General features: G+C 38.7%; 1 protein-coding gene across 1 annotated transcript in view; it reads right to left on the reverse strand.

Moving 5' to 3' along the window:
- LOC122642025 (pre-mRNA-splicing factor ATP-dependent RNA helicase DEAH7) overlaps nt 1-17,118 on the reverse strand; it is a 33,840-nt gene that overhangs the window by 1,980 nt on the left and 14,742 nt on the right. The window contains exons 4-15 of the mRNA XM_043835410.1: nt 11,269-11,533; nt 10,950-11,123; nt 10,680-10,828; nt 10,290-10,387; nt 8,495-8,603; nt 7,786-7,963; nt 2,528-2,757; nt 2,243-2,422; nt 1,422-1,493; nt 1,120-1,296; nt 368-429; nt 61-213 (exon numbers count right to left, since the gene is read on the reverse strand). Coding sequence (XP_043691345.1) covers nt 61-213; nt 368-429; nt 1,120-1,296; nt 1,422-1,493; nt 2,243-2,422; nt 2,528-2,757; nt 7,786-7,963; nt 8,495-8,603; nt 10,290-10,387; nt 10,680-10,828; nt 10,950-11,123; nt 11,269-11,533 — 1,847 coding nt within the window. The remainder of the gene's footprint in view (nt 1-60; nt 214-367; nt 430-1,119; nt 1,297-1,421; nt 1,494-2,242; nt 2,423-2,527; nt 2,758-7,785; nt 7,964-8,494; nt 8,604-10,289; nt 10,388-10,679; nt 10,829-10,949; nt 11,124-11,268; nt 11,534-17,118) is intronic.

Genomic DNA, 17,118 nt, shown 5'->3' on the forward strand with positions numbered 1-17,118 from the left:
GATATTGAAGAAAAGTATGAGAAAGACAACATTTGATAACACAAAAAAAAGAAAACTTACCTTCCAAAGAAGTTGGAGAACTTCTGTGCATTTAGGGTTGCAGATGTGACAATGAGCTTGAAGTCACGACGTTGTGCAACAACTCTCTTCAGTATCCCGAAGAGTACATCAGTGTTGAGTGATCTCTCATGAGCTTCATCCATAACAATTACACTAAAATAATAAAACGTTGTATGTCACTAAATGGTTGATTACTTTGAGGGAAAAAAAACCAGTACAAATGAAGGATTGCTAATATAAAGTTAAAAGAAAGTAAAACCAAAACTAGTCTTCAGTTTTACGAAAACAAGCCAAGCAATAATCATACCGATATTTTTCTAGATCTGAATCTTTCAGCGTCTCACGTAGGAGAACTCCATCAGTCATGTACTGTCAAAAAAAAAGATGTAGAGATTTGGTTGATAATGCAAAAACTAAATCAAATCAAATAATGTGAGCAAACATAGAATAGTGCTCATAAATCATAATCAATTAACATGAGCAAACATAGGTCAAAGTTCTCATAAATCCATATTCACACAGAACAGGCATCAAAGCATGTTGTCATTTGTCAAGGCGTCGCCTAGGCATCCAGGCACCTTGAAAACAAGGGTCACCCTGGTTGCCTAGGTGGGCGCCTTGTTGGTGCCACCTTGCATCCAAGCCCCCTCCAACACCTTGGGTCGCCTAGATGCCATGAAAACTATGCATTAAAGTGCAATCACATCAATCTTTTTTGTCAACAATGTACAGAAAATTGCCAATAAATGATTCCTTGTGCATCATAAAAAACCCTCGCATAGAAAAATCAGCTTTACTGCATCCGCAAGATATAAACCATTTCCAGCGAGCATTTGGGAGATATAGCAATAGCAATGGGGACCTTCAACACTTACAACCCAAACCTAATCACATAGATGTGCAGGGACTTCCTGATGTGTTTACATGGTCAATGGGTTGAGTTTTTTAATAGACTGAAATCAGTGGGAAAAAGTTTATTTTCACAACGGGAAGAATAAAGTTGGATTGGGGGGGGGGGGGGGAAGAACACTGGAAAATGGCATCCCCACACTTCGTTACCTTTATTATGGTGTTCGGCCCAGTCACATCCTCGAACCTGATGGCATAACCAACTTTATCACCCAGCTCAGTTTCCATCTCTTCACTAACTCGCTTAGCAACACTCATAGCTGCCACACGCCTTGGTTGAGTGCAACCAACAATACCATTTGTAGTGTATCCATCTTCATGCAGATACTGCCAGAAATTTCTATATGTCAGTAAAAAGCAAAAGACTTAAAGCCACTACTCTTTGATCTTTATAGCTATAAAATACAAATAACCATAAATTTCATGAACAATACATGGAAGTATGAACAAACCTGTGTAAGTTGAGTTGTCTTTCCTGAACCAGTTTCCCCAACTACAACAATTATTTGATTTTCACGAATAACCTGATTCATGATTGAACATAATCGGCTCAGAAGAATGCAATAGACAAATAGTAAAAGGTTGATAAGGTTAACAACTGACATTGAATATTCCATTAAAGAGCAGATATCTGATTCCTATCATTTACTTAAAAAATACTTCAGAATAGTGAATACTCTTGAGCATAGCAAATAAATAGACAAGAAAAATCTTAAACAATCTCCAATAAAATATATAGGACATTACTTAGAGAGCACATAAACTACTTTTATGAAAATTCCACAATAAAAAAACTTATATAAAAACTTAATGTTTAAGTTTTTGGTAAGAATGGACAGAATATAATCCAATTGATAGGCTGAAATGCAAACCTAAATAATGTAAATGTAGTTTGTTTGTAGTTCATCAAAATCAAGACTGACTAAAGCTCCAAACAACAGACCATAACACTGGAATTTGCCCCTCCCACGACCTGCTTGTTCCTTAGATGAGGCACAATGAAAGTGTGTCTGTCTTTTAAATTAGTACAACTAGCTACCATCCAAGAAATTGGCATGTCCCAAGCTGGCTAAGAATCAGTTTGATTTTGCAGTAGGAGCTACTAGCCCTTTCGGAAGAAAACAATATGGTGGATCCATAAGAACCTTGCATGCAAACCCTTAATATGGGTTGTCAGTTATCACCCAGCATGCATGTCAATTGGCTTCATTAGTTAAAATGTAATGATCCAATAGAAAACTAAAACAATGCCCAAAAGAGAGCAATTACCCACCTGCAGTAACTCCTCTCGTACAGAATATATTGGCAAATATTGTCGCTGCTGTGCTAAGGTCTTTGACTTTGCAAAATCACTCACTGCTTCTCCCTTCTCTTTCATATGTTGTGCAAATTTTGCATCCTCCTTAAAGTCAACTTCACCTTCCTCCCCTACTTTAGCCGTATCTGCATCAACCTGATATTAAAAAATTACACGAAAACTTCAGGTACTGGAATCAAGAGGTCTCAAATTCTGAATTGTAAATTTTCAATATTAGATAAATCCCTAATTTTTATTTACCTGCTCTGCTGTTTTTTCCACACCCAGGATATCACCAAGTTTTGATCCTGCAAGCTCCCAAAACCGTTGACGTGACTTATTCATACTCTGTTTCTCACGAATTTCCCGAACCAACGTGGATCCTTTGCGTGATATTATAGCCATATCGGATGTAGGATCTTTCAAGGGCATTATTGGATCTGCTTGCTTTGTAAAAACAACCCTCCCATCCAAGAATGGAGGCTTTGTATCTGTAAGAGGGGTAAAAAGTTGGGGGGGGGGAGTTTGGGTCAAGGGTCCAGCAACACATGTCATAAAAATTCTGAAAAATCAGTAAAACAATAAAATAAATATGAAGTCATATTGATGAGACGATGACGAGCCTTGGCAATAGAGATAAGAGCAACACGGTGAAGAAGTGATGCAGTTATACGTTGGATTAAATAGGAATTCTTTGTCATTTTATTTTTCTTATTTTAGTCATGTTATTAGAATCGTAGGAAGGTAAGAGCCCAGGTTTATTTGAGGATCTTTTCTGTTTTCGATTAGATAGAGTTAGAGTCAAGTTATGATTTCAGTTTCAAGATAGGATTAGGACTTTTATTTTATAAAAAGGCATGTGTAGTTTTTGCACGAATGAAAAGTTTGAGTTGAATAGTTGAAACTGTGGCTGCCTTCTCCTTCCTCTGCAATTCTAGATTTCCCCCCTTTCTGTAACCCTTTTTCCCCTTCTTCAGTTCTCCTCTAACCCGTCGATATTCTAGGGTTTGAATAATACCATAAAACAAGTTAAACCTCAGAGATTCTTTCCCTAACTCTGTCCTTGTTGAGAAAACTAAGGTAGTCCTAGATGGAGGATAAATCCACTAGGAACCAAATATCCAGGACCTGCTGAATGGCTAACTCGATAGGCAGATTTGATGTAAAGTAGGGAAATTCTAGGGTTATGGTTAGGAGAATGGGGTAACTCTTATATGATAATAATAGGCAGGTTTTAAGGAATTTAATAAGCTAGGTTTGGGTAGGTTTAGGAAAGGATTTGAAACTTCAGAATTTTAGGGTTAGGGTTTCGGGTTTTGGGTTTTAGATATTAGGTTGAAATTAGGGTTTTTAATGGGATTTTAGGGCTGGGGCTGAGGTCAACTTTAGGGGACAGTGGGAAGGAAGTTCAACCCAAATTTGGGCTGGTTCTGATGGTTGGATCAGGCTATGGGAATTTTAGGGGTTTTTTTGGGTTTTACTAGAGGAGAGGGAATTAGGGTTTTGAGTGATAATTATGGGCAGCAAGCTAGGTCGAGTGGGAGGGTTATGATGAGGATGCTAAGTCTGAAATTTGAAAGGATTTGACTGATAGAATAGGGCTGGACAGAATTAAGACTGACTAGGGTTTATGGGGAATTCAAATAAAAATAAAAAGATCGATTGGGGGAGAAGGTAGGGTTGGCTGTTTAGAGGATTTAGGAGAAGATGAATGGAGATGGGGTTTCAACTTACTTGTACTTGCAGCAGTTCTTCAATGGAGGCAGCAGCTATGTGATAGGAGGATAGAACCACCTCCCAGCTGAAGAAGATCCTCCCAGCCGTCACGGCGTAAAGAGTCAACGAGATTCCACCTGTCCCTTTCCATCTTGATATCCACAAGGATGCACACACTCACAAGGAAGCAATGGAGCAGCAGCAATGGCAGCCAACAAAAACGAAATTTTAATTCAAACAATCTGCAGGGGAGCCTCCCACGATTTGTTTTATTTATAATATGGCTTTATGCCAAATCCTAGAACAATTTAAACACTCCTCCTTCACAAATCGTGGAAGGGTGTGATTATAATCTAAAGCTATTAATTTAAAACAGTAAAATGTCCTAACTACCCTTATTAACTTAAGTTAAAAGACACTTAGCTAAATGACTTAAATTGACCCAATTGAACCAATTGGATGCAACCAATTTTGAACTGGTTCAATTTAAAAACAGAAAAATAAACTAAGTATGAAAAATACTAGCAAAATAAACCTAATCTATGGCTCCCTAACTAAGCCCTAATGTCAGGACTTCTTCTTCTTCTTCTTCTTCCTACTTGGTGCTGTATCAAAAACTCTCCACTGAAATCAATCGGAACCTGCAACCACCGCTGATTCCAAGTTTCAGATAGTATTCCATTTCCAAGCAACATCTGATTTCCATAACAGCAGTGGTTTGGATCGATCCAACAGGCCTAGGCGACAACAAATCTGGAGTTCCAAGGCAGCTTGAGATAGATTCCAAGGCTGCAGTTCGAGTTCTTCTCTTGTATGCTGCCGTGACTCTTTGGTTCCAAAGGTTGAAGAAAACCTCAATCGTGAGTTATGTTTCTTAGTTTGTTTTTACTTCCCATTCTGTTTCCATACAAAAATTATAAAAACTTTGTGTCCTAACCCATGCCCATCTTCCTAAGTAACCCTTAAAATTTCTGGTTATTTACAATTGTGCCACTATATCTTAGATTTGAGCTATCCATTATTCAGGTGGGCCCATAGCGATCCGAATAGTGTTTCAGGACCCCAGATCCGCATCAAAAAGGTCCTGAGCTTTCAATGCAGATTCATCATTCCTCCAATAGTTCACCTTGCAAAGCAGAAAAGCAGCATAATTTGGAAGTTGTTGGATGAAGATAAATCTCAGTCTTAACATTATTCTAGAGGTATTTCAGCTAATGCAGGTTGAATCAAGACAGACTTTTGGTATTTTGGCCACTGGAGTCATGGTACAAGAAGGAACCATCTACTGGCTAAATTCAGGAGGGAATTTGAAGTCACGAACACTTAGTGGGTGGTCCCATGGTGTATAGGAGGGATTCCCATCCAATCAAATTTTCTCCTGAAAAGAGAACGCGGGTTAGAGAAATAAGATCATGAAATCCTTCTCCAAATTCGTTAACAAGCACCATTTTCTGAATTTTCCATCAAATGGAGTCACTTGCATTTGACCCAACTCTCACAAATGTTGTTTCTGTTAAGTTATGCTCTTAGCCACCGCAGGGTTATACTTTTTTCTTTTTCGGTGCAAGCAGGGGTATCCTTGTCATACCCTTCGGTAGATTGGTTTACTTGTCATTTATCTCTTCTTTACGTTTGCCGACTGTACACAAGGGTAAATTTGTGTACAGTCGGTAAACATAAAGAAGAGATAAAAGATTTAGAGTCTGCAAGAAATTATGGGAGAGGGTTATTGAAGCAGTATCTCTCTTTATGTTTACTCCTGTAAATTGTGTACAAGGGTATTCTTTATGTTTACCTGATGAGTCATACTATGAAATTATGGGAGTGGGTTACGGAAGCCCACCTGAGAAGAAAAACTACTATCTTGTAGAACCAATTTGGTTTTATGCCAGGTAGATGCACGATGGAAGCCATTTACTTAGGAGGCTAATGGAAAGATTTAGAGTCTGCAAGAAGGATCCCCATCTGGTCTTTATGATCTGGTCTTTATCGACCTAAATAAAGCATATGATATGACAGAGTCCCTAGAGAGTTAATATGGCATGTACTAGAGAAGAGAAGGGTGTCGAGTAAGTATGCGGATATAATTATAAATATGTACGAAAGTGTAGTTACTAGTGTGAGAACTATGGGAGGACAAGGTAGGGATTTCCCAATTACAATCGGATTACATCAAGGATCAGCTCTAAGCCCTTATTTGTTTGCGCTTATCATAGATGAGTTAACCCGGAACATTCAAGATGAGGTTCCGTGGTGTATGCTTTTTGTTGATGATATTGTTTTGCTGGATGAGACAAAAGCAGGGATTAACGCTAAGTTGGAGTTATGGAGATCAACCTTGGAATCAAGAGTTTTAAAATAAATAGATCAAAGATGGAGTATGGTGTGTAACTTTAGCCCTACTAAGAAGGATAATGAAATGATTGATATTGAGGAGAGAGAGATACCGCAAAGTGATTATTTTAGATATCTAGGGTCAACTATAAATAAAGGAGGTAGTATAAAGGATGATGTCTCTCAAAGAATTAAGGTGGGATGGATGAAGTAGAGAGGTGTGTCCGGAGTGTTGTGTGTGATCATCGTATCCCTCTAAAACTTAAAGGAAAATTCTATAGGACAATCGTACGACTGGCTATGATGTACAGGGCGGAATGTTGGGCAGTTAAGAAACATGATAAAGATAAACTAAGTGTAGCAGAGATGAGGATGTTGAGATGGATGTGCGGTAAAACTAGGAAGGATAAAGTAAGGAATTACCATATTAGAACTGAGTTGGGAGTTGCCCCAATACACGATAAGCTAAGATAAAGTCGTTTGAGGTGACATGGCCATGTTCAAAGGAGGCCTTGGGATGCCCCAGTTCAGAGGAGTGATCTGATCCAGATTGAAGGAACCAAAAGAGGTAGGGGCAGACCGAAAATGACCCTGGGAGAAGTAGTGAGGAAAGACATGCATAATTTAGGTCTTGTTTCAAGCATAACCTCGAATAGAGCTGATTGGAGGGCAAGGATCCAGGTAACCGACCCCATTTAGGTGGGTTATCGCTGAGTAGTTGTTGATGTGGCTATGCTCCTTTCTTTTTACTAGTTTTATTTTTTGTCTTGGCTTTTCACAGATCCATGTAGCCGACCCCATTTAGTTGGGATAAGGCTTAGTTGTTGTTGTACACAAGGGTAATTGTCATTGTATTTGTATTTTTGGTTTAACCTATTATATAAAGTTATGAGAGACTGATGGTAGGAGTATTCTGTCTTCTCCTTCTATTGGCAATCTTCTCTTCTCCTCTGTCTCACGATTTCTCTTCTTTTCTTCTCTTCTTCTCTTCATTTCTTGTGCTGATACAGGTTATTAGTTTCTGATCCTGCTACAGTTTCATAAGCAGATCAGGTAGGTTCATTGTGTCCACTAGCTGAACTGCTGAAGAAACACTTCCAGAAAGTGCTTGTTGATCTGGGGTCAGACACAAACCTTTAAATCCTTGGAAACTACTTATGGAGGTGTCACTGAGGTTGTAAAGCCAAACTTACTATTTACTTTGTGGGGGAGTAGACAGGAGTTTGGAGAGAGTTCAAAAAAATTAGAAACATAAATTTTAGAACATTATGGGCTTTGTAATTAAAAAGAACCCTGCTTTGGGTATTGTACAGGTCTTGAACCTTGTCCATTCTAAAGTGGCTCCTTCATGGCATCTCACTTCTTTCACCTTTTTTTCTTCCTTCTTTTTTATCTTCTATTAATGCAAGCACGAGAAATCATTTATTTCTGCCGATCACTAAACAAGGAAAATCACAAAGACAGCATACCATGAACAAGAAGAATAACCTTGCGCTCATCCTCATCCTCGAATTCTGTTTGCACCTCAGTCCCCCGAACTGCCCCAGATCTCAAAAGCTGGCGATCTTCCCATTGAACATTATCTGCAGCCAGTTGTGATAACTTTTTGCTCTGTGCAAGTGTCATCCGTGTTCCATCCTTCCGAACCTGGGACCAGAGATACAAAAAATGTATAAAAGGGAGAAAGAAAAGAACCAATATCATAATACATGGACAAATTACAACAATCAGAAGTATTAAACAGTAAATTATAAATAGTATAGACTATACAAGGCTACTCAGCCGAAAATCTAACCAGAGTTCCAATAATATCACAAAAAAGAAGATTTCATTATTGGGTTATTCTAATATTGAATGAAAAATCTGCACTATCCACATCATCCACTAACCAATTGCAATCAGTTAGAAAATAGTAAGGTTAAATGAGGGACATTGAGTCGATACAAATTTGAAGTAGTAATTAATCAGTTTCCTAACTCCAAAATATCAAGGCAATATTGGTCATTAATAAAGATTAAGGGGGAGGGGAACAGTGACAGGCAGTGATTTTTCTTCAACAAACCTACTCATACACTGGATAGAACTGCATCACATACACAAACAAAAGGAAAATAAAGAATATAAAATAAAAAATTAGAAAAAAGAGCAAACAAAACTCACTAGACAATTTACACATACCAGTCTCTTAGCCAACTCAGCCTCTTTCTTTTGCAAAGAAGCATCATCCCCAAGGTAAAATGATGAGGTATCACTATCAAACATTGTGTTACCTTCTTCTCTGTCATACCTACAAAAAAAGAATCATAAAGAGTTACAGAACAATGCGATAGCAACCAGGAGCAGCACAATTTGCAGCTCAAATGAGGACCATGTAACAAAATCAACTATTACTGTTATTGTTGATATAATTGATAACCTCAACCATGACCAGGGAACAAGAACTCGACGTGGCGAGATCTCGGTAAATGTCGGTTTTTTTAAAAACCAAGACGAGATCAAAGGTGAAATGGGAGAAATACAGTGTCTCGGCCGAGATCTCGGTCTTGGGCTAAATGTTTTTTATATTTGTTATTTCATTTACTTAAGATATTATTCATAAATAAGCACATACAACCCCCCCCCCCAGTTCAAAACTGGATTTTTGGCAGAAAATGCATTTTTCAACTTTTAAATGTTGGGCAGTTAAGAAGTGTCAAATAGTGAAGCTATGTGTTGCAGAGATGAGGATGTTAAAATGGATGTGCGGCAAAACTAGGAAGGATAAAGTGAGGAACAAACGTATTAGAGCAGATGTTGGAGTAGCCCCGATCAGCGACAAGCTCTGAGAATGTCATCTGAGGTGGTTTGTCCAAGTGCAACAGAGGCCTGGGGACGCCCCAGTAAAGAGAAGTGATCTGATGCTGATTGAAGGAGCTAAAAGAGCTAGGGACACGCCTCAAATGACCATAGGTGAGGTTGTGAAGAATGACATGCTTAATCTGGGTCTTGCGCCTGACCTCAGATAGAGCCTTTTGGAGGGCAAGGATCCACGTTATCAACACCATATAGCTGAGATTTTCTTGTTTTCCTAGGCTATATCCTCTTTCCTCTTACTTTCATTTTTCATTTTCCATTACTTACTTTTCTTATCCCATTTCTTCATTTTTTTATAATCTTCGATCCATGTAGCCAACCCCATTTAGTTGGAATAAGGCTGAGTTGTTGTTGTGGTTTTTCTCAAATCTAAAAATTCAATAAATCTTAATATGGTAAAACATTGCAAAAATACCAAAAGTGCAGTAAAATATTCATCTGTTTTGATGTCTAAAAAAATATTTTCATTCAGAATGATTTTGATAGCATTCGCGTACACCAAATAAGGTTTGACCGAAACACAACTCCTTGAATATAAATCAGATTTAAGCAATCTTGGATTTTAAAGCTTAAATGATATTAGGCATAAATAAGTGTCTGTCCTGGTTTCTGGTATAAATAAGTGTCTGTCCTGCTTTTCTAGTAAGACAAACTCCTAATTGGACTTTGATTTTTCAAAATCTGATAGTGCCATTGTGTTTAAATGGCTCAAAATAGGCTGCATACCAAGTTTCATGACCAAACTAGGTCAAAAACCCATTGAAACCATCAACCGAATTTTTAAAAAAAATGCACCAACTCACCAAGATCTCGGCTCAACTCGGTTTTTTGGTTGGGCGAAACCAGTACCGAAACCTAGTTCTCGAACCATGACCATAACGATGTTAATTGCAAAGTAGAAGATGATACAAAGAAAACTAATATGCAAAAGTAGGTTGAACATTTGAGTTTTGGTTTCAACAGGAAAGCCATTTAACCCCATTGATTTAGTTTAAATATTCCTAGAGATGCTTTACAAAGAATAGCAGATTATATGCTTAAGATAGCTAAGTGAACACAACGAAGTTCCTATTCCACAGAGTCATTAAGAATACAATGTCAGATTTGACAAGATTATTACCATGCACGGTCAGAATTGTATTCCATCTCTAAATGCATTCTTTCAGTAATCTCATTGCTTTGTTCTTTGTCTAAAGGACTTTTATCAGCTTCTCCATCCTGAAAACATAAAATTAGAAATACAATTGAGACAACAGGGGGAAAAATAAGAGGAAAAACGATTTCCAAGAAAGAATATCTTTTGAGAAAAAAAACAGAAACTTAGTTTTTAAATGCAGGAACACTAATGAACCATAAAGCAGTACAAGATTGCCATCCATCGCACAGGTACACATGCATGGCTGTCAATGCATGTTCAGCTACAGCCAGTGCTAACTACACTACCAAAGGAGTTTCATTTTAAAGAAAGAAATGGAAAAGTAAAAGATTAAAAGGCTCATGCATAAACTACCTCATGAATTCGTCGTGAATTTTCTGCAGAAAATGTTGGTTGATGGGACCTTCCACCAGGATAAGAATTTGAAGACCGAGCTGACGATCCAGAAGCACGTATTGGGACAGGAGATGGAGATACATAATCCCAAGGTGAAGCAGCAGGCCCTGTAGTTTTCACATGTACAAATGGAAATTTGTTAACCATTCCAACATTTAGCTGAAAAAAATAATATACGGCTAGTCCTAACAGATCAAATTAGGGTTGGATGTTATGCTTTCAACATACCCGAAGAATGAGGTGTATGACCACCCAACCAGGGGGACACCAGTCGTGCATCCGGTGATGCTCCAAGAAGCATCGGGGATGGTGAAGGTCGATGGTGTCTATCAGTCCTAGAATGACTATCTCGGTGTGGAGTATCTTCCCATTCCCATCTTCCATCATCCCAATCAGATCTGCCTGCATATTATTCGTACACTAATATTAGACCCATAGTCTAAAATCACATTGATTTAGGAGATGTATTGATAAGCCATGAAAATCTATGTCAATTAAGTAAAAATATTTATCATTTAACAAATTAGCAAAAGAAATATTTCTATACCAGGTGTCCTTGAAGAATTACTGTATTTACTTCGTTTTCTTCCATATTCTCTTTCATACTTCCGTTCATATCCATGTCGACTAGGTGTTTCCCTTCCACGATAGTTGTCTTTACTATAATCATCATGTCTATTTTGCAGCCTCCTGCTCTCACTCCAAGAGTCATTCCTAGAGTCTCTTCTGTCACTACGACGACCATCCCTATCATACCTATAAGGACTCTGAGATGGACCACTCCGGGTACTTCCAGTAGATGGCGTGTGAACCTTCAAAAAGAAAACAAAATAAGAAAAATCCTGCAGAAGATAAACACTAAATGCTAACCCTCAAGTGATAACGAACTCTTCCAATTCTTTTCATAAATATAAAAGCCTTTTCTCAACTAAATGGGGAATCACATGTACATGCACTATAAAATCCAAAAGTTGAATTGGATAGCATAGATATCTGAAAAATAATCTCCTGTGGATGCAAATGCACTTATTATTTCAAGAGGATGAAACACCTATAGAACCCCTGGTCATGGAGTAGCCTCAAGCCCTCAACTACTAGTAGAGGCCTAGGATGACTAATGTAAGACTAGAACCTGAATAGGTCTAACCCCAGGTAGGATCAAATTGGTAACCACAAGTGCATAAGAAAAGAGAACAATGGGATCTCTAATTGGTAACCACAAGTGAACAAGAGAAGTGAATAATAGAATCCCACAAATCCTCTTAGATGTAGAATGAAACCTCAAATAAATGAGCTCAAACAGAATAGAGAAAAGAGAGATCGATCAGCCTTTCGGGGTTTTGAAAACCCTAATTTCTTCCAAATTCGAGGATGGGGAATTGGTCCCTGCTGTGATGATTAATATTGAACTTGGCAGCAACTCAAAATTTGGTAAGAATGCCCAAGAGGATGATGCGAACAATTTGCAGAGAAATTCCAGCAAACTTGAAGAACAACTTGAGATCGATTAGGGCAGTTTCAAGAATTGAAAACCCTAAACTCTTGAAATTGATACAAGGGAATGGTTATCTCCCCCTAGGCTTCTCACGGTCTCACCTATCCTATCTCAGGATTTCACAATTGCACAAGCAAACGTTCATTCAAATCGTGGGGAGCTCTCAAGAGGTGATACATGTATATATAGCCTAATGGCTGAAGACAAAATAGAAAGTAAAGTCTAACTAGGATTCCCAATTAGAAGTACGGCTCGAACATAACTAGGAAACTAAAAGTCTAATAATAAAAGAAATAAAATAACCCTCAACATCAGCCCACGATTTATTGCTGGTGTATGGTAATCCCTACACCTACGGTGCTGCTGGTGTAGGGGAATCCCTACACTTGCGGCTGAACTTCCTGGCATACAACCTAGATACATCAGTGACTCTGAGTTAAATGGATGTCATCATCCAAGCTCACAGATATATAATACAGTTCAAAGCGTCAAGTTGCATTCACAAGGCTAGGTGGGCCAGGTGGCTGCCACATGCAAGGCATTGTGTGGGGGGCTGGCCTGGCCGTGCATGCATCCCAGCACAGGTATTCCTTCGGTGTGCTTTGTGGGCCATTCGAGTTAAAAGATAATGGCACCCTTGTGTGTAAGCATGGTAATTGGCTTTGTCATATCCTTTAGTTGGTGTGGCATGGCTTGCACTAAGGCGTTGTGACCATCTTCCTACCCCAGCTGATCTACACTTTGGTTTTCTCCTATGACCATCTTCCCTACCCCAGGATCTCTTTGGTTTTCCTACTCAAATGGTTGCTTTTAACTTTTTAAAAGTGCAGTAATAAAATTCTGAATCAAAATCTTACACCACAGGATTTCTAAACTACTACTACTATCACAATTCTATTTTTGTGGGCCATGTCCCACAGATTTATTCCTGCTAAGTGCTAATAAGTGCTACATTAGTCAGACATGAGTGTAATGACCATCTTTTAAATGTCCAGTTAACATCAATCCAATATAACAATAGATGGTTGAAGACAATGAGTTAACAAGCAAAGAAGCAAATAGATCAAAAGGGAGCAGAAATTTTTTTTTTTTTTTTTTTTTGTGGGGGGGGCTGGAGGCAATGAGTTCTTTACAAAGGGACATTTCATGGAGATGAAGGCTGCCTTCATGGGGAAAAGGCATGTAATTGAACGCTCAGCAAGAACGACCTTGAAGTGGGAAAGAGGGCTGGCCTGATTTTTGGGAATGATTATTGGATGGATTTTTTAAGAAGAATTGAGGTCATAGATCACCTTGGTATCGAGGGAGAGTTTGGTTTAGATGATTGAAAGAAGAGACGATCAAAGATTTTTTTTTTTAAATCTACTGGGGTGAAAAGTTTTACACAGAAGTGGATATAAGAGTTGGATCTCCTCTTCTTTTATCTTTTTCTTTTTTTTTTTGGGGGGGGGAGGGGGAAGGGGGGAAAAGGGAGGGTAATGTAAGACTAGAATTCTAGTCCCAAATAACCCACAAAACCAAAATAGTAACAATCAGAATTAGAAAGTGGACAGAATCTTGATATTCAGCCAAGTGATGGAGCTGAAATTCAGGTCGAGTGTTTGCCTTGGTAGGATGGATTAAGCCTCCAAGTTGGTGCTGATTCTAATGGCCAGATACAGAGATAGAGATTGGTTACCAAATTAGAGGGTAAGTACTAAACCAAACCAGCCAGCAGTAGGGCCTCAGGTTGAGATCGAGTTTAGGTCTCCTTGACAGGGATCAGCCCTCCAAAACTCAGCCAATTCTGATCAGTGGTTGCTGAGTTATGATCTTCACAAGTTGCAGCAGCAAGACTGAATTGCAGGAACAGCAACAGTCTTCTATTACTTGAGTATAGCAACAGCAGTCTTAGGAGCTGGTATGGATGTCTTCTAGATCTTCGCAGGTTGTTGTATCAGCACTTAGTTGCAGTCAATAGGAGGTTGCAGCAGGGGAAACTCGATTGGGGGTTAAGGGAGGCAATAAGAAGGTAGAGAAGAGAGGGGAAAGGGATAAAGAGATTCGGCTCTCACCAGCCAGGCTCTCTTAGCCCTAGGGGTTTTGGCTCTCACCAGCCAAGCCTCTCAGCCCTTCATCCACACAATAGGACAATAAAACTTATCACAAAAAGCATATTCTCATTCATCATAATCGTTGGTTGGGGACTTCTAAGGGCATTAAATATTTATGCGCAGCTATGCTTGCCTTACAAGCAAGAGAAAATTATAAACTTGCAGGAAAAGGAAACAAAGTAAAAATAGAAACTTCTAAATAAAAGCTAAGCCTACTTACTAAATCTAGAATTAGAAACCAAAGAGCTAAGGTTGCTTAACAGAAAAACACAAAATATCTAAGAGAATAATTCTAAAAATAGAAACTAAACTAAACTCCTAATTCCCCACGCATAGACAAAATTGACCCTTCTAAAAAATCTTCACACGATCTGGTCCTGGGCCCCACAAGATCTTCTAGTTGCATTTTCACCAAGTCAAATATGGGGCTGTGACATTGTTCACATGAACAGTGTTTTGGCCTCTTTTTCTTCAGATTTTGATCTACATCAAAGGGGAGGGAAGGGGAGGGGAGGGTCAAGGGAGTTTGTTTCCTTCTTTGTGATGCAGAGCTGAAGCACTACATCCGCAAGAAGAAGAAGATTATGAAGCTGCTGCCCAAGTAGTATAGTCAATAGTGTTAGTGGTGGATCTATAGTTTTTTTTAGTCTTTTTTATGTTTTAAATTGAACTGGCCCAATCTGGTTGAACTAGTGATGCAGATTCATCACCGAAATGGGCTTATTTCTTTAGAAATAAGTCTAGGGTTGGGTTATATGTATGTTGGACCTTTGATCCCATGGGTTTTCTATGTAATAGGTCGTTTTTATAGGCCTAAAATATGGGTAACTAGGTTGCATACGGGATTAGCTGTTTTAATTCCTTAGTTTTGATTTTTATGTAATTAGTGGTCATGTGATCACTTAAGTGATCATGTGACTTGTTTAAGTGGTCATGTGATGTAAGTTGGGCTGGATTAGGATTCTATAAGTCCAGCCAGGTTTTGAGTCTATTTCTTTTAGTATTTTAGTTTCCTAGTCAGTTTAAGTTACCTAATAAGTTAAGGATTGGGTTAGGCCTTTCCTTTTTAAAGTAGAAGTCTATTTTTGAGTCTTTTATACAAGGATGTAGGGGGGGCAAACATTGAATACGAATTTGATTAATGAAAAAAGCTTCTTCTTGTTGGCTGCCATTGTTGTTGCTCCTGTGCTCCTTGTGAGTGTGCATCCTTGTGGTTCTATCAAGGTGGAAAGGGATTGGTGGAATCCGATCGACTCCTTGCGCCGTGAAGACCGGGAGGATCCCAATTCGAAGGTGGTTCTATCCTTCACTTCTGTCCAAGCTGCTGCTAGTGGATTTCTGCTGCAACTTGTTCATTAATTTCTTTTTCTAATCCTCTATTCCCTTCCGCAATTGATCCCCCTTCATTTTTGCTTGAATTCCATTAAACTCTAGATCTTGCTGCTCAGCCATATTTGTCCATCAAAACCCTAATCCCCTCATCCTTCATTAATTTCCCCAAAACCCATAATAGTCGATCGACTTACGCCTGATTTTAATTTTCAAAACACTTAAAACTCTATAATACCTACATTATTAGAGTCCTATAAACCTGCCTAGCCATACCCCCTATGCCCCCCCATTATCCTAATCTAAGCCCTAGATTTGACCTAAAACTACAATTTTGTCTTACTGAAGTTGCAGAACCAACAGCCCCTTAGTTCCTTGTTATTGGTCCTGGTTTAATTGGCTTCTAGTAGGGCTTTACCCTATCTAGAACTACATTATTTGGTATCAGAGCCATGGATCAGCATGGTAATCAAGTAGTAAATCCATCAGCAGATCCTATGGCTGCTACGTTGGAATTGTTCCAGAAATTTGCTGCTGAACAAAGGGCTGCAACTGAAGCCATCCTAGATAGGTTGCAACGATTGGGAGAACAAAGAGTCACCCCTGCCAGAGATCACAGGGATAGACTCAGAGGTTACAGAGAAGACAGACAGGTATAGAGAATACATATTTTCATTGCCAAAGGAAGTTGAAAATAAATCTGAAGTGACAATGAATTGTGATGAAAAGAAATAGACCACTCCTATAGCTTCAAAGATGGAAAATGAACATGTAGAAGATCCTACTGAAGTGGTCTACGTCGAAGAAACCAATGTAGATAAGGCTGATACAGTAGAAGATGAAGAGGTGGAGCTGGTGTCTAAGAAGGTTATTAACACTGAAGACTCCATGGATAGGGCATTCATGGGTGATTCAGAGATCGAACACATAGAGTTTGTTATGCCACCATGGTTCTTCGAAGAGAAAGCTCCACGCCTTGAAGACTTCATTCCTAATGTTCCTGCATCACCAGAATTTTGTTTGGGAATGGTTGAAACTGCTACTCATATGTTGTTTCCCCCTCATCACTGCAAAATTCGAGGACGAATTTTTTTTAGTAGGGGAGAGTTGATGCAGATTCATCACCGAAATGGGCTTATTTCTTTAGAAATAAGTCTAGGGTTGGGTTATATGTATCTTGGGCCTTTGATCCCATGGGTTTTCAATGTAATAGGCCACTTTTATGGGCCTAAAATATGGGTAATTAGGTTGCATACGGGATTAGCTGTTTAAATTCCTTAGTTTTGATTTTTATGTAATTAGTGGTCATGTGATCGCTTAAGTGATCATGTGACTTGTTTAAGTGGTCATGTGATGTAAGTTGTGCTGGATTAGGATTCTATAAGTCCAGCCAGATTTTGAGTCTATTTCTTTTAGTATTTTAGTTTTCTAGTTAGTTTAAGTTACCTAATAGGTTAAGGATTGGGTTAGGCCTTTCCTT

The sequence above is a fragment of the Telopea speciosissima genome, chromosome 10 (assembly GCF_018873765.1).
Source record: "Telopea speciosissima isolate NSW1024214 ecotype Mountain lineage chromosome 10, Tspe_v1, whole genome shotgun sequence".
Lineage (NCBI taxonomy): Eukaryota > Viridiplantae > Streptophyta > Magnoliopsida > Proteales > Proteaceae > Telopea > Telopea speciosissima.